General features: G+C 35.5%; 1 protein-coding gene across 1 annotated transcript in view; it reads left to right on the top strand.

Annotated features, from left to right (window-relative positions):
* Positions 1–774: 774 nt before the first annotated feature.
* Positions 775–18,361, top strand: part of Sucla2 (succinate-CoA ligase ADP-forming subunit beta) — a 52,179-nt gene continuing 34,592 nt past the window's right edge. The window contains exons 1-4 of the mRNA XM_010637006.2: positions 775–936; positions 9,377–9,557; positions 16,601–16,700; positions 16,858–17,020. Of these exons, the coding sequence (XP_010635308.1) occupies positions 847–936; positions 9,377–9,557; positions 16,601–16,700; positions 16,858–17,020 (534 nt within the window). The 5' untranslated portion in view covers positions 775–846. The remainder of the gene's footprint in view (positions 937–9,376; positions 9,558–16,600; positions 16,701–16,857; positions 17,021–18,361) is intronic.

An 18,361-nucleotide genomic window follows, 5' to 3' on the forward strand; every position in this document is an offset into this window, starting at 1 on the left:
ACGGGATTCACTTAGAAAATTCTGAGACACATAGATGTCCCTCTCTCCTCAGATCGGGGCCCTTTCAGTGTGCTCTCGGCTTTGATAATGAGTGGGCGACCCTCTTCGGGTGTCCGAAGCCACTCTTTTTATTATTTAAAAAAATATTGTTTAAAACTTTAAGACTCAACTCAGTATTTTTGGCACAACGAAGATATTCAGAAACCATTTTTTAAAAATTGAGTTTATTGGTACATTCTAGGTATACAGTACAGTTACATTCATTACTGGGATCTTGTACCTTTACATGCCAGGTCTTGGTTCTCATTTTTTCCCCTTGTCCCTGCCTTCCCTTCACCCTCCCCGTTTAAAAACACTTTATTTCCATTTTTTTCATTTTCTCACATTTTTTTCTTTTCCCTTATTACCTTTCCCCTACCCTTCCCACTTTCCGTACACCTTTAGCCCTTTTTTTTCCTATTTCACATTGTCAATTCGGAAACCATTTCTTGAATGAACCCCACTTTACAGATGAGGCAACTGAAGCTCAGAGAAGTTAAGGTCACATAACTGGCAGTGCTAGTTCCCTTTCCACGGCACTTTGCCAAGTGTTCACGTTGCTGTCTGGCCGCAGTCTGGCCGCAGTTCGAGTATTGATACTGTGGTGAAAATCCAAAGATCAAAGTCTGCCCTGTGCTCACCTAGCCGAGTTTAGTACCACTCTGGCACCTGCAGGGTTAATCTCAGGCTCCGCCCCTAATGGGCGGGACTACGGGGGTTCCCTGCGCGTCCTCTGTACGGCGTCGCTGTCCGCGTAGCACTTTTGCGCCTGCGCGAGGCGCCGAGGGGACGGGGTCAGATTCAGAAATGGCGGTGTCTGTGTTCTATAGCCGGTTGTTGGCCGCGGCCACCCTTAGGAGCCGCCGGCCCCGGACGGTACTGCGGACCACCGCCCAGGTATTGTTGCCCGGCCTGCTCTTACCTCGAGGTTTGGCAGGAGAAATGGCTAGGTTGGACCCTTTGCCTGTGGGTGAGGGGTGAGGGGTGAGGGGACCCGGACTCCGGGGTCACTGAGCTCGCGCTGACATCCTGAGTTCTGCGCCGGGCCGCGGGCGGCTTGCCCGGAGCGCTGCTCGCCAGGACTGCGACCGGGCTCGTGTTTGCACTGCTTTGCTTTGGCCCGCGGTGCTTGAGAAGGCTTGGCAGCAGCTGCCGCATTAGTTTCCGAGGGGACCGAACAGTTGAGTGGAGGTGAAGGGGTCGGGGCGGTTTCTGCTGCCCGGAGTCCGGCGAGGCAGCCCAGGCTCTCCTGGCTCGTTTTTGGGTAGGAGAGAATGTCCTTCCAGTGTACTTTTCTGCCTCTTGGGAACTGTCATAGGTAGGAATGGTTTAAGACCATCAGTGGCTTTCGACTTGCCCTCCAAGTAGTTTTGTCATGCTGTGTTTATTAGTAGTGGTAATAAGATTATCCCTTCCGATTTACCATTTTTGGGAAGTAAGAATATAATCTTTTGGATCACTTCATTTCTGGATAGAGTAGCATAGTAACCTCCTCCCCTTTGAGTATTTATAGTGTGTCAGATACTGAGATAAGCTCGCTAGGCTTTTCAGCAACATTGAGGGAGTTATTAAGACCTGCATCTTTGATGCAGATACAGTACCGTGGCTAAGAGAATAAGTAGTTTGCCTAGCACAGTAGGTGATGTGAAAGTGAAGTTTAATTCCAGAACTATCCAGTTCTTAAATCCGTGTGCGTTAGTCTCCTTGCGCTTTAAGTCTCCTCTAGGGCTTGGCAGTAAAAATTGACTTCTTTCTCATGTTGACACCAAGTAAATGTGTCGCCATGACTGCTCCCTAAGTCAATTCTGGAGTTTTCTGTTATGTTCTGAAGTAACTCTTTAGTCATACAATATGTGAAGAGATTTAGGTTTTTTTTTTTTTCTTTTTAAAAGATCTATTTATACTTTTAGTTTAGTGAGATCCAGGAGTTTGTTTCTTAATAAAATGATTTTTTTCCCTTGAACTTTCTTTAAGAGTGCTATCTAGTTTTTTAGAGAATGAGGACTTGGTGAAAAAATGTTCTCATTCTAGTCATAATCTATCTTTCTTTATTTATTTAAAAAAGACGTTGTTACTTTACATGTGGATTTCTAAAATATTGTCTTTTTAACAACATCTCTTCTTTTCCACCCTGGCATTAAGAAATAAAGCCTTAGAGTTTGAAAAGACCTTACCTAACTTTCTTTCCTAGGTGGGGGCACAGAGATACAGAGTCTTCTGGAACTTGTTCAAGGTCATACACTGAGTTTGACAATTCTCTTTAACGTTTTGTTACTACTGTGACCCTTTTTCAGTTTTTCTATATCTTTATTGAATACAATTCATGTTATAAGCATGTATTTGAGGGATTTTCTTGGATTTGGTCAGGATCGGCAAATTACTGCCAATAGAAATCTTTCTATTTTCTTTTTAGTTGATATACATAGTTAACGAGGTTCAGTGTGATGGTTCAATACATGTACACATGTATACATTGTGTAGTGATTCAATCAGGTAATATTTCTATCCAGCAAACATTTATCATTTCTTTGTGGTGAGAACATTCAAATCCTTTCTTCTAGCTGTTTTAAAATAATAGGACCAGGAATTTAGCTCAGTGGTGCTGCTGCTGGCCTGGCTCATAAGCGCAAGGTCCTGAGTTCGATCCTCAGAAACACCCCCCAAAAAATTGTAATTTAAATTACAGGCCAGGAATTTAGCTCAATTGTTCCACCGCCTGCCTCGAAATGCAAGGATCTGAGTTCAATCCCTGGTGTTAAAAAAAAAAAATTTAAACTATAGTCTGGGGCAAGGGATTTTAGCTCATTGGCACTGCTCCTGTCTTGCAAGCACAAGGTCCTGAGTTTGATCCCTGGTACCAAAAAACCAACCAACCAACCAAACGAAAAAAACTGTAGTCTCGGGACTGGCTCTGCATTAGAGTACCAGAACTTCTTATATAATTGTAACTTTGTACCTGTTAGCCCACATCTCCTTGGCAGTAGGAATCTTTTATGTGACAGTGTGAAGAAAGATGAATAGTTAAATGTGGGAGTCCTTGTGATTTTATAGGTGTTTCTATTGCTGACAAAATTCAAAATGATAATATGCTAAGTTAAAATTTCTAAAAGAAAAGTATTATCAAATACTTTAGACATTAAAAATTAGTACAGCTACTATGGTAATCAATGTGAAGTTTCCTCACAAAAACTACAAATAGAACTACTGTTTGATCCAGCTATACCATTTTGTGGTATGTACTCAAAGGAATTAAATTCAATGTACCATAGGGGATACTTGTAAACCCATGTTTATTGCAGCAAAATTCACCATGGCCAAGGTAGGAACCATCCTAGGTGCCCATCAACAGGTGACTGGATAAAGGAAATGTGCTATGCATACACAATAAAGTATTATTTAGCTACAAATAGAACAAAATTATGTCATTTGTAGGAATTTGGGTGATCATAATGGATGGAGATCATAATATAGAATGACATAAGCCAGACTCAGAGGGACAAGTATTTATGTTTTCCCTAATATGTAGAATCTAATAAAGATGCCAGTAGAAGGGAGATTATTATTAGGAGGAAAGAAAGAAGAGGGAAGGGGAAGGAGTATAAGAGTGAGTAAGGCATGAATATGATCAATATATATTGGGGTTGGGGATTTGACTCAGTGGTTCTGCCACCTGCCTTGCAAGTACAAGGGCCGGAGTTCGATCCCTGGTACCAAAAAAAAAAAAAAAAAAAAAAAAGTGTTGAATTCCCTCCCTCATGTGAAACTAAGGGGCAGGGTAGAGAAAGGGTAGAGATAAGGGGTGTGATAAAAGTATGTATATGCATGTATAAGTCTGCAAAAATGAAACCCATTAATCTGAATAACCATAATGTATTAATAAAAAAGTGAGGAAAATACTTTAGATCTTTAAAGTGGTATAAAAACTATGAGCAATATTGTATATGTACTGATGCTTTGACAATAGAGGTATTTGAAAAAAATTGAAATATACATAGCTTTGCATCTTGGGGTTTACCTCCTTTTTATGGAAAAATCTCAAGCTAATAGGAACATCCCAACAATAGTATAGTGAGTATCAGTATTGTTTTTGCTTAAATGTGACATTTTGCCACATGTTTTATCTTTTAAAATTGCATTGGCATATATTTACTTTATATATATATATTATATATATATATATATGAGGTCATGTATTCACTAAAACATTTTTTGTAATAAATTATATTCATAAAATGAAATACTTTAAACTCAGAAAAACTAAATCTTGATAAAATGTTGATAAAAAGGCACAAAATTATTTGTATAGTATATATAGGTTTGCCACATATATAATTATAAATGGCAAGTAACTGACAGTATCATATATTTAAGGTAAACAACATGTTTGGAGATATGTGTTATGAAGTGATTACTATAATCAAGCTAATTAATAATTACCACCTCATACAAAATTTCTTATATTTAGAAATGTTATACAATAACACAAATTAAACAGTACTTTTAAAAACTGAAACGTGTTCAGCATCTCACTCCCAAGAAACAAAACAGTTAAGTGAACATGGTTCTAGACAGTTTTATCATATAATAATGCATTTTTGAAAATAAAAAATTGCAATGCCATATACATTATTTTGCATATTGCTGTTTTCTTGATGAAGTGTGGTAGACACCTTTTACTCAGTACATTCACGTTATCATTGCATTAGTTAGCTTTCCTGTTGCTGGAACAAGTTACCTGACACCCACTGTTTCATGGGGGAGAGGTTTATTTGGCTCACTGTTGTAGAGTATTCATTGTATGGTAGGCTGGCTTCAAGGCAGGAATATCATAGTAGAAGGGAATGTGTATAACAGAGTTGCTTAGTTCCTGTCAGCCAGGAAGCAGAAATGGGAAACAGTGTGAAAGAGAAAGGGCCCAGGATCATATATGATACCCAAGGTCACAACTCCATGATCCATCTGGACACATCCAAAGTGTGCTTTGCTAACCCTCTAGGCAGCTCCCATGCCAATGAAGTTGACAGTGAATCTTAACTGTCATAAACATCATGATCTCTTAAAAACATAGTAACTCTTTTTTTCCATTCTACCTGTTATACTCCCTTATACTCTTTCCCCACTCCTCTTTATTCCCTTCCTCTTGTCTAATAATAATCTTTTGCTAAACATGTATCACTTGTCTTTCTGAGTCTGGCTTATTTCATTTAACATGGTAATCTCCAGTGTTATCCATATTCCTGCAGATGGCATAATTTTATTTTTTATGGCTGAATAATATTCAATTGTGTATATAAGCCCTTCATCTGTTGTTGGGCACCTAGGATAGTTCCATGTTGGCTGCTGTGAATTGTGTTGCAGAAATGGGTATACAAATACCTGTACGGTATGCTGAGTTTAATTCCTTTGGGTATATTCTAGGGAATGGTACAGATCAAATGGTTCTGTTTTTAGTTTTTTGAGAAACCTCTGTATTGATTTCCATAGTGGCTGTATTAATTTATATTCTCACTAGTGTTGTGGAAGGTTTTCTTTTTCCCCTGCATTCTTGCCAGCATTTATTATTTTTTATATTTGAATAGGGTAAGATGTAATCTCAAGGTAGTTTTAATGTACATTTCCACAATGGCTGAAGATGATACACATTTTTTCATAAACTTAATGGCCATTTGTTCTTTTCTTCTGAGAGGTATCTGTTCAATATATTTGCCCCATTTATTGATTGGGTTGTTCGATTTTTTTCCTTGGGGTGTTTTGGATTCTTTATAAAATCTAAATATTATTTCTCTTGTCTGTCAGAAGAGGAGCTGGTAAAGTTTTTCTCCCATTCTGCAGGCTTTGTCTTCACTATATGAGTTGTTTTCCTTGCTTTTGAGAAACTTAAAATTTGATGTAGTCTCATTTGTTGTTTGTTGATTCGTACTATTAGTTCCAGTGCTATTGGTATTCTGTTCTGGAAGTCATTGTGCCTGTGGCTCAAGTCTTCCTCTGATGTTTTATTCTAGGAGTTTCAAAGTTTTAGGTCTTAAACTTTTAATGTTTGTATCTTGATGTCCCCTCAAAGCCTCATGTGTCCAAAAGTGGGCTTTTGAACAAGGTAATTGAATCTGGGAGCTCTATAGTAAAATGTAATGTTGGGAGGAGGGGCTTGGCCAAAGGAGGTAGGTCACTGGAAGTGTGACTGTGTGGATGCATCTCCCTTCTCCCTCCTCTCTTGGCTCTCTGCTTCCTTTCTGTCATGAAGTGAGCAGTTTTTCTTCACCCAGTGCCTTCCACCATGCCACCTTCTATGCAAGGACTGAAACATCTAGAACATGAGTCAAAACAAGCTCTGGGCTGGGGATGTAGTTCAGTGATAGAGCTCTTCCCTAGAGTGTGTAAGCCCTTGGGTTCAATTTCTAGTTTTGAAAAAAAATTCTGCCTAATAACCAGAATATGAATTATCATACATAGGAAATTTAACATTGTCATAACAGAAATATCTAATACAGGTATATATATTAGATTCAGTTTGCCCAAGTTGTCTTGAAATAACTCTTTATAGCTGTTAGATATTTTTAGAAATTGCGTTTAGGCCTCTATAGTGTTTCTTCAGATTCATTCAGCGAATTAGATGCCAATATTAGTGATTAATATACTACTGATTTAGTGTTCCGTATGTACTGGGATTGGTTATTTACATGCCTGTGAGTTCTGGCAGGGACCAAGTTGGCTTTAGTTTTTTAGTGTCCATAGCATACTTTATAGTATATAGACATTAAAAAAATTTGAGTATGTGACCATTTTTGCTAGGTATTCCTCCCCTATACTTTTATTATTTTGAGGCATAATTTGTACACAGTAAAGTATAAAAATTAGTTGGGTAGCTAGATTGATTTTTATGTCTGTATACATCGGTGTAGTGACCATCCATATAAGACACACAGTGTTTTCAGCTCAGAAAGCTCTTCTGTCCCCTTTGCATATCAGTACTCCCCCACAGAAAGCAACCATTTATTCTGACCTTTGCCACCAAAGACTTAATTTTGACTGGCTATATAAACAGAGATCGTGTTAGTATATATTTGTGTGTCTGGTTTCTCAGCATATTTGTGAGATTAATGCATTGATGTGTGAAAAATAGTTTATTGCTCTGTATTATCCTGTTATATAAATATAGCACGGTTTATTCTGTTGATGGACAGTCAGTTCATTTAAATTTTTGTCTAATGAATAAGCTTGTGATGACATTCTTACATATATCTTTTGGTAGATGTAAGACTCATTTCTGCTCATGTATATCTAGGAATTTCTGAGTTATAAGGGGTTTCTGAGTTAGAAAATAGGTGCACAGAATAATTTGGGAGGTTGCTAGCTATTATTAAAGTGACACTAAATTGAGGAATTAATCAAAATACTAGCCAGGACTTCACTTTACTAAATGAATCAAGAATGGGTTGCTATTGCATGTAATGGACTTAGACTGGAGGTTCTCAGATTGTAGAGTGAATTGTTAAGAAGAGATTTCCTTGGACCTTGTTCAGAGATTCTGATTTTGTAGATGAGAATGGGGCCTGAAAATTTGCTGTTTTAGAAGCAGATTTAATTTTGATGCAACATATGATGAACCCACTTTAAGAAACATTATATAGGAATTCTTTAAATTCAGTTCTTACGATAGTTTGTATTTCATATAAATCATGTTAAAGTATATTGCATTGTGTGTGGAGTTAACAGGTACATATGGATAAAACTTAGAAATGTTATTCCAATGCAGTTTTCCAAGGCTTTCATATAATTTAATTTGTTTACATATTGTCTTTTGAAGTTGTGGAGCTTGTAAAAGGGTGGCAGACATTTCAGTATATTGTTATGATGAGTTTAGATTATGTTTTGATTTAGTGGAGGCTTTGGGACTAATTGATGTGAGAGCTTTAATGTGGCCATGATACAGGAAGCTGAAAGGCTAACCCTCATACTTCTTTCTTTCAGCAGTGAGATAAATGCTGCTTCCTAGTTAATTCTTCTGCGAGAGTATTTCCGGTTCTGCTTTACTTAGGGATATTATAGTTTTCTCTTCTACTATATAAAAATGTAGCATCACCCTTTATTTTCTATCTCTTTCCTCTTTCTTACCACTATTTGGCACATGGTTATTAATTTAATGTCCCCTTCTACATATATTCACTACAGTGTCAGCCTTGGGGGTAAAGTTATTTTTGTTTGGTTCATTGCTTTATTTCTAGTGACTAGATAATCAATACCTATTTGGCAGGATGAATGAATGTCCTAAATAGATTGAAAAAGTGAAGAATTTGTAGTTGGCATTGCTATCTTGGGAGATTGTAGAGCAATTATGAGGGATAGGCACCCGAATCTGACTTGTAAAAGGTACCAGTTACAGGACTTGCTTAGAAGGGATACTATAGATGATATTGAGGGTTAGTTCTATGAGATGAGTATTGTATGCTATGAGAAGAAGAGTTGTGTGGAAAATGTTTATTGGAATACCATCTGGGTCAATGCTTGTGGGAGAATGAAGGCAGGAGAACTGCGTAGACAGAGAAATGTAACTGTGGCATAGCTCTGACAAACACTCACTACTAAGTGAGATCTGGAAGTAGGATGGCCCTTCTGAGTTGTCCCAACTTGTAGTAAAATGCCAAGTGCTTCTTTGTCTCTCCCTGCCTATGACACCTATGGGTGTCAGTAGACGAAACCTGCCAATGGGAAAGAGGTGTGACTTTGACAAGGAAGTTCCATGTGGGGATTTTCTGGAGAGCTGTTCCATTCAGCACTCCAGCAAGTGGAAGGATGAATGCCTTGCTCTTAAAGGGAGGATTTGAGCACCATGACTCGGTATCCACTAGAAATGAAGTCATGGTTTTGAGTCTTGAGTGTATGAAAGAGTAGTGGTATTAAATCATTCTTTTACCTATTGACAGGTGATATGTTGGATGTTAGAGGAATGGTAGGGAAAAGAAAGTTGGAGGGAGTTTGGTTTGATAGAAAAGATAAGATTGACCTTAGATCTGCTAAAGTTGTCACTGATATAAAAGAAACCCTTATAGGTCATTGGAGATATGGTAGTAAAGGTCAAATGTAAGATAAGGACTAGAGGTGATGAGGAAATAGTTAAAACTACAAGGGTAACATTTGATATTTAGCTGATTAAATTAGCTTTTGATTTTATGCTGTCATTTTCAGATACTCTGAAGAGTCTATTCTGATGATTTAATATAACAATTTGTTGTAGTTATAGGAACCACATACTCTATAAACAAAGTATTTCAAAGAGGTGTTTTTAAAAAGAATAACTGCCAGTCACCATCATATATAAATATGTCCCCAATTTCTCTAGGTCCTGAGAAATTCTGGATTGTTTAATAATCATGGACCCCAAGTACAGCAACAACAGCAAAGAAATCTCTCTCTACATGAATACATGAGTATGGAATTGTTGCAAGAAGCTGGTGTCTCCATTCCCAAAGGATACGTGGCAAAGTCAGCAGATGAAGCTTATGCAATTGCCAAAAAATTAGGTACTAAATTAAGAAAAACTTATGCTACTTTGACATGGGAAATTTACTTTTGGTTTGATGACAACTTTTAGGTTTCATTTTTAAAAAAATAAATTGTGTTTACTTGATAGAACTTTATGATTGTTAAAATTGTAAATTTGCTGAGATGATTTTAAGCTCCTATAGTATGACTTTAAAGTTGCTTATACTGATAAGGAAACTGAAATCCTGTTTTTAGCTAGCATATAATTATGGGGAAGGAAATTATATTTATTACTTTGTATATTAGAGGATTGGTAACTGTGATGATTTTTCAGGGAAATGGTGGAGGAAAATCTTAGTTTTTGTGGTTGTAAAGATAAGTCCAGTACTTTCCTTTGTGTTTTTGGTGTAAAAAATAGGGAACCAAATTGGAGGAAAATGAGCTCTAGAATGTAAACTCCATGAGAACATGGTTACTTTGTCTTATTTGTGCACTGATATTATCCCAAAGTCTTAGAAGAGTGTGCGACAGGTAGGTGATTGATAAATACTATAATTTTTTGAATTAGTGAAATAAGTTGTTCATGTTTATTAGTAGTCTTTTGAAACCTTTAGTGATGATCGAAAAGTTACTACTTTTGTTAATTTGAACTTGTGTTAATCTCTTAAGAGCCAATTTTGATTTTATAAAATAAATTTACAAAGAATTAACATGAGAACATGAAAATGAAATAATATAATACTTACACTGCATTTTCTTTATGTAATAGTTTAAGTCCCACCAATTTTAAGTAGATTTGCACAATTAATCTTTCTTGAAATATACATTTATTAGTGTGTCTTTAAATAGGCTTTAATGAAGACTTTACTTTTATTAGTATTTTTAAGGAAGATTTGGAACATTTAAGAAATATTTAAATATTAAAAGCTTTCATCTTGATTTGTGGAATTAATTTTTCTTTTAAAGGTGAGGGTGTGTCAAAGTTCAGAAAATTACATTTTTGAATGAAATGGCAAATGATTTCCTTCAGTTGCTATTATTTACAATTTTTTTGTTAGAAAAAATTATTTTTATTTAGATTAAAAACAAACTTTAAAAATTTTTTTACTAATTTTGGTGGAAATTTTATTAGCTATAGGTGATGTGTAGTTTGAATTTGTGTGCTTAATGTTAAGAAGATCTGAAGTATATCATGAAATTGGTAAAAACTCATTTTTCTTATTTCCAAATTGTTATAATTGGTTGTGAACTACTTTTAACAAATTTTATTGTTTTGTCAGAAAAAATCCCTTATGCAGGAATCTTCTCATTAAACAAATACGATTTTTCTTTTTTTTTTTTTTGTACCGGGGATCAGACTCGGGACCTTGCGCGTGCAAGACAGGCGGAAGAACCACTGAGCTAAATCCCTAGCGCACAAATATTATTTGTTTTGATGGCAATCTATACAAAGTGTTAATAAGTTTTAGGTACAGAAGAAAGAAGAGTTAATGTGTACAGGATAAGCTATGAGTATTCCTGGCAAGTTCTCTGAGACCAGGACTTGTAAGTAATAAGGAACAGGTAGGAGATTTGATTTTGAACCTCTTCGAACAAGGGATATTTCATTTATTGAGAAAATGTGGTTTGTCACAAAATACTGCAAAGGATTATTATGGGGATTAGCTACTAATGCAACTCTTTAAATCTAGAAGAGAAAAATACTTTTTCCTTTTGAGTTTTTTTTTCATTGTTTATTGTTACTTTTTAGGTATACAGTACAGTTACATTAATCATCAGGACCTTGTACCTTTACATGATGTATCTTGGTTTTTATTTTTTTCCCATTCTCCTGCCTTCCCTTCACCCCCTCCACCCTTCCCTATTTACAAATACTTTGTTTCCATTTTTTCCTTTTCCAATATTTTTTTCTTTCCCCTTTTTTCCTTTTCCCTATACTTCCTACTTCCCCTACTTCTTTAACCCTTTTCTTCCTATTTCACACTATCAGTTACACAATTTGAATCTTATTTACACTTGTAGTTTTTCACACCAGCGAAACTATTTGATATTTACACATGTGTCCTATTTATTTCACTTGAACATGGCTTCAATATGCATCCACTTAGCTAGAAATGACTCTAGTGTCTCATTCCTCTTGTGGGTTTTTTGAAACAGGGTCTCTTTGTAGTTCAGGGTTGCCTTGAACACATGACAATCTTCCTGCCTTAGTCTCCTGAGTGCTCAGATTACAGGCATGTGCCTTCATGCCTAGCAGAACTGAAACTTTTTACGGGACATAATTAGTAGCTCCTAAGAAGACATTGAGGACAATATGTAGTTTTGGTGAGTCATTAATATCAGAAGATATTGATTTTGGGATCTAAATGGTATGAAGTATGGTACAGTTTTATCCAGTAGAATAGCAATTCCAAGAGCTGATTTTTAGCTTTTTCAGCATTAATTTTGTTTCTTGAGTTACTTCCACAATTACAAAATGCTAATTCTTATTTATTAAAAACTTAGGTAGAGCTTTGGTCACCGAATAGTATACTAGGCATAAATAGGACCAAACTATTGCTTCCTCTCAATTCTATGGGTAGCAGGAGGAGCTGAATTAACATTGGGTCTGGGGCCACTTAGTCCTACAACTGGTGACTCTCTCTGAAATAGCCTTGACCTCTTTCCCCGATATTCCCTCCAAATTCTATCATTTTCTGTGCATTTTATGATGTTGAAAAAATTGGGAAGCATTGTCCTGAAGGATGCTTTTTTTACCTAGTATAAATCACTGAAATTAAGAATAAAAGAGTAATTAGAAATCTAATGCTAGCTTTAAAAAAAAGACTATATGCATCCACAAATTGAAGATTAGTAAGATAGAAGATCATGGGGAAGTTTCTGGAATGGTTTATCATAGGTGTGGTTGTTAAACACAGAGAAATGAGATAGTTAAAATTTGAGGTCGGTTGTCAGAGCAATATACCATCTCTTATAGTTAATTGCTAGTTAAAGAAAATATGATTTTAGGACATTTAGCAGAGTTTTTATTATTTCCCTATTGACCATAGAAGAAATATGGTTGGGATTCTAGTATAATTAAAGTAGAATCCCTGTTTAGTTGAGTAAACATATGCAAATTAACGAATGTCAGCTGGAGTTTGATTGCTAATAGCTTTGGCTTCTTTATCCTTCTTTTCATTATTTTATTAGTTATATGACTTTATACAAGGCATACTTGATGTGTTTGTGAAAGACTAAGCTATATAGAATAGTGAATAACTATATTTTAAAGACAGTATTGGGATCGAAAAAGATCTTTTCTGACTAAAGCATAGTGCCAAATTGATGATAGAGTATAAGATTATAAGCTCTGGGAAGGCAGGATAGCTCTCTTTTGATCATTATTGTATCTGCAGTTCCAGTATGGTAATGGGTGTGTAGATGGATCTATTGAATGAATTAATAGAGTTAAATGAAATATTATTTTAACCAGTTGTCCTCAAACTTATCCCTCCCCTACTTTTTTGTGGTACCGGGATCGAACTCAGGACTTTGTTCTTGCAAGGCAGGCATGGTACCACTGAGCTAAATCCCTGGCCCACCTTTTCCCCTTCTTAATAGTCAGTGAGCCTGTGACCTTATATATAGTATGAAGAATATGTAATATATATTTTTAACTTTTGTTGTAAAGGCCTACCTTTAGATGAAAGTTTTGAAGGGTCATATTTTGCCTGGAAAGACTTTATATTCCCAAAGGAAATTGATACTTTCCCAATTGGAAATTGATATTCTGAATGAGCCTTTTGTCTTTTAAGATGTTTCTAAAAAAATAGAGCATTATTATTATTTAGTAGATCCACATATTTCTAATTTAATGATTAAGACTAGGTACATTTAGCCTAATCTCCAGTTATCATCTGTGGATATAAATTTTTTTTTTTTGGTACTGGCTATTGAACTCAGGTCTTTGTGCCTGTGAGGCAGGTGCCAGAACCACTGAGCTAAAATCCCAGCCCCAAAATTAATATTTTTAAAGTACTAGAACTCTAGGACTTGGCAGCTAACCAGAAACAGGTAAAGTAAATGATATGTGATTCTTTTAGTTTGAGCATTATCTCTAATTTTCCATCATCCTTGAAACTACCTTCTGAATAGGAGTATTGTTGGTTTTTAAATTGTCTCTGATCTTTACTTTTGTTGATATACTGTGAATGGTAGAGACTGTGGCATATTGAGAATAATCAGTCTTGTCTCATCAAGACAATTTTTCTAATTAGCTCAGGTTGCAGACCATTTGGCCCCGTATTTTAGTTCTCTCTCTCTCTCTTTTTAAATTGTTTTTAAGAGTAGTGGAAAGACCTAATTTTTTTTTCAATTCTGTTCATTTAAAAATGTTCCTTTTTTCAGCATTCAACAAAATATGTGTTGGAATCCTTCTAAAAGCTTGTAAACATCAGTGAATTCAACAAAGATTCTACTTTCCTAGAGTTTGTATTTTAGTGAGAAAAAACCCAACAAATTATATACATGGAAAAATTATATGTTATATTAGAGGGTGATGAGTTCTGTGGGGAAATAATGTAGATTAGGGAAGGGGAATTGGTTACAGGTAGGCAGATTGCAGTACAGTGTAATCAGAAGGCCTCATGAATGACGTGAAATTTAAAGAAAAACCTGAAAGGGATGAGAGCCTTTCCTAATATATTCCTAAAGAGTATGAAAGCCAGAGACACACTAAAGCCAAATTCTGAAGTCACAGACATGTCCGGGAACAGTGAAGAGACTAGGATAGCTAGAGTGGAGCAAGCAATGAGAAGGATGTAGAAGCTGAAAAGGATAAGGGTGTTGGACGTGTCATGTAGGGTCTGTGTCATAGTCATTTTCTTGTAGGAACAAAGTACCCCACACCCAGTTAAAAGATGACAGATTTATTTTGGCTAATGGTTTGTAGAATATTGAGCTTATAGTCAGCTGGTTCCAAGGCCGGCATCCAAGACAGGAAAGGCATGGTTGAAGCTTCTGGTGGTGGAAGCCTGCTCACTTCATGGTTGCTGGGAAGCAGAGAGGAGGAGCCCATGATGGAGATACACAGTTCTGCCTTTTGTAACCAGGCCCTAACTTTTAACAGCACATTTAGCTGTAGATTCATCAGTGATGACTATAGTGCTCATATAGTGGAATCACCTTCCACACACAGAAAAATTTGGGGGGACATTTTAGATCTGAACCATAACAGCTAGGGTGAGGGATTTAGCTCAGTGGTACTGCGCCTGCCTTGCAAGTGCAAGGTCCCGTTCTGATGCCCCCTCAACCCCAAAAAACATAAACCATAGCAGCCTTGTAGGCCATTTAAAATACTGTGGCTTTTACTGTTAGCAAAATGGGCAGTTACCTGTAGCACAAAGGTTTAAGTAGAGCATGATTTGCTCATTTTGATTACTGCTTTGAGAATAGTCTGTTGGGGAGAAGGGTCATCCAAGTGAGAAATAATGTTGGACCAGGGCCCAACTAGAAGTTGCAAGGAGTGGCCAAGATTCTGGGTAAACTTTGAGGATGAGCACTATTGTGGTTTCTGAATAGTGTGGCTATGAAAAAGAATTATTCTTAAAAAATATTACCTCGACTGATGCATAGGATCATCTTCTGATTTAAGTAATAAAACATTTTCAGTGTGACTGATTTACTTCATTACTTTTCTAAATATTCTTTTGTAAGAACTGTTTTGATTATAAGCTGCATTTTTTTTTTTTACCTCATTGGTTGGTTGGTTCATTCTGCTTGATATGTGCATTAAGAAATGGCTTTTTCCCATACTATATTTCCTAGATTCAGCCTGTTCAAATATATGTTTATAGAGTAGTTGTCATATGCCAGAGACTGCTTTGTGCTTGGGGTATAACTAACAAGAGGAAGCTGTTAACCCTGACCTCAAAGGGGTTATTTCTGTAATGTAGTAATTGGTGCATTGTTGCCAGTATGGCAGATGCTTTGAGAAGCAAAATAGGGTATTACCCGTGATTCTGAACAGTTCATAGTATCTAGGCTAAATATCTAGTTTTCTACAGCAAATTAGAAAGAAAAGGAAAAAGGACAGTAATCAGTCTGTGTGTTAAAGAAAAACTGACTATAAAATATGCATAAGACATATAAACACAGCAGTCTAGAGTTTCATTTATGCACAAATCTTAAGTCTTGATAAATACTTTTTATAATAATACTTACTGATAAATAATATAAACAGGACATTCTGTTAGTGGGACAGTATCAATCAGTATCAATACTGGCACTGGTTATTACCTCCAAATCATGGCATATTCCTGCTCAAAGTAGTAATTATATTTCAAATTTTCACAGGATAGCAAGTTTACATGTGAGTAGAGAGCCAAGGAGGTATTAAGATAACATTTAGGTGTCATATTTTTGTTTTTAATAAGTTACAAAGCACTAGATGTTTCAGGTATCGAGGAGTGTTAAATTTTTTTCAGTACATAGTACTTTAGGAAGTAATTTGAGGGCTGGGGATTTAGTTCAGTGGTTCTGCCATGAGTCTCTCAAGCACAAGGACCCGAGTTCTAGTACTGGTACCAAAAAAAAAAAAAAAGTGATTTGAGTTGCTAATTTTTAAAGTCACGGTTCTTTTAAATGATGAGTGATCCATCTAGTTTTCAAATCTAGAAGATCTTTGTACATGCAGTGCCTCATTTTTTGTGATTGTAAATAAATCAGACCTTATTTAGAATTATTTTACTTATTATTAACATATATTGATGGTACAAATTAATAGAATTCACTTGGTATATCCATACATTCACACATAACTGATTATAATATATGTTAAATAAAATACTGTGTTTTGCATTCAGCTCCTTGCTTCATATATAACAGAGCTTTTCTTCTAGGTTCAAAAGATGTTGTGATAAAGGCACAGGTGTTAGCTGGTGGTAGAGGAAAAGGAACATTTGAAAGTGGCCTCAAAGGAGATAGAATTCACTTGGTATATCCATACATTCACACATAACTGATTATAATATATGTTAAATAAAATACTGTGTTTTGCATTCAGCTCCTTGCTTCATATATAACAGAGCTTTTCTTCTAGGTTCAAAAGATGTTGTGATAAAGGCACAGGTGTTAGCTGGTGGTAGAGGAAAAGGAACATTTGAAAGTGGCCTCAAAGGAGGAGTGAAGATAGTTTTCTCGTAAGTTATTTTTTTAAAGAAAAATTACTATTTTTAAAGATATTGAATTGATAATACTGAAATTTAAATATTAAATAAGATTTTAGTTATCAAATAGATTATTCTAAATTATTATAATTGGAAGACAGAAGAATTTGAGTTCTTTTTCTTCTTTTAGTCCAGAAGAAGCAAAAGCTGTTTCTTCGCAGATGATTGGGAAAAAGTTGTTTACCAAGCAAACTGGAGAAAAGGGCAGAATATGCAATCAAGTTTTGATTTGTGAGCGAAAATACCCGAGGAGAGAATACTACTTTGCAATAACAATGGAAAGGTCATTTCAAGTGAGTAATTGTAGACATGACACATTGAGAATAAATTTATGGCAGTTAGTTTCAAAAGTTGAGTATTGTGCAGGAAAAGTCAAAAAAGGGCCATCCATAATCCATTTGTGTATGTCATGAGCATGGTGTTTATATCATTTTTTAAAAAACAGCATGGGAAATGACGTAACAATTGATACATAATATGATTAAAAAGCTATAGGAGGTCCAGGGATGTAGGTTAGTGACACTATGCTGCCTGGCAAACACAAGGTCCTGAGTTCAATCCCTGGTACCCCCCACCAAATGCTATAGGAAAATACCCTGCTGCATTGCATTTCATAGAATTTCCAAATTATTAATTCACTAAGAGCAGCTTAAATCATCTCTAGATCCTTTCTAGTAGATTCCACAGACTAAGAAAATACTTTCTAGCATAGTAAAAAAAATATTCTTACCAAAAAGAAAATCTCTGAATCTACTAAGAAAGTGCATATGCATTGCTTTGAATATTTTTTTCTATTTATAAAAAATAAGTTACTTGCTTTTCCACATGATTTGGTACTTGGTAAGGTGAAGGAGACATTAATGTAGCCAACGATATGGCTTTAAGGAGTATGACACTTACCTGCTCTCTTCTTTTTATGGAACCTAAAAGTCTAGCATTTAATATAGGCATCAGGTTCTGTAAAAGTCCTTTAATAAACCTATTGCTTGGAGAGGATATTAATCATTTTACACTATAATTACTGGGCTACTTGAGTGCATTGATTAGGTTTCACATTCTGAGTCTATATGTTAACTAGTTTGGTTTTTGAAGCAGTTGGGTTACATATTTGGAAGTTTTTGTAAAGATTTGATAGAGAACATTATTTTGTATAACTTAGAGTAATAAATTTTAAGGACCATGAATAGTTTTCTTGTATAGAACAACTTTTTAAAAAGTTTTTAATCCATTTAAAAAAAACTTAACACTTGGGCTTCTTTCCTTTAAATAAATGTTGATCATTATTATTAATTTTTTATTGTAAGTAGAATTACTTATTATTATCATGTATTATACAAATTAAAGGAATTCATTGTGGTATTTCCACATATGCTTAGACTGTGCACTGATCATGTCTGTCTATCCTTTTTCTCCACTCCAGGACACAGGCACACTTCCCCATCCTTAATAATGCTTCTTCTACTTTCAGGGGACATTTAAAAAATTTATTAAGCTTCCTCATAGGAGAAAGAAAATGTGATACTATGTGATACTTGTTTTTTTGTCTGGCTTATTTCACTGAACATGTTTTCCAGTTCCTTCCATTTTTGAATGGCAGAATTTCATTCTTTTTATGACTGGATAATATTATTTTC

This window comes from Fukomys damarensis, unplaced genomic scaffold, assembly GCF_012274545.1.
Source record: "Fukomys damarensis isolate Sample0158 unplaced genomic scaffold, DMR_v1.0_HiC HiC_scaffold_38, whole genome shotgun sequence".
Classification (NCBI taxonomy): Eukaryota; Metazoa; Chordata; class Mammalia; order Rodentia; family Bathyergidae; genus Fukomys; species Fukomys damarensis.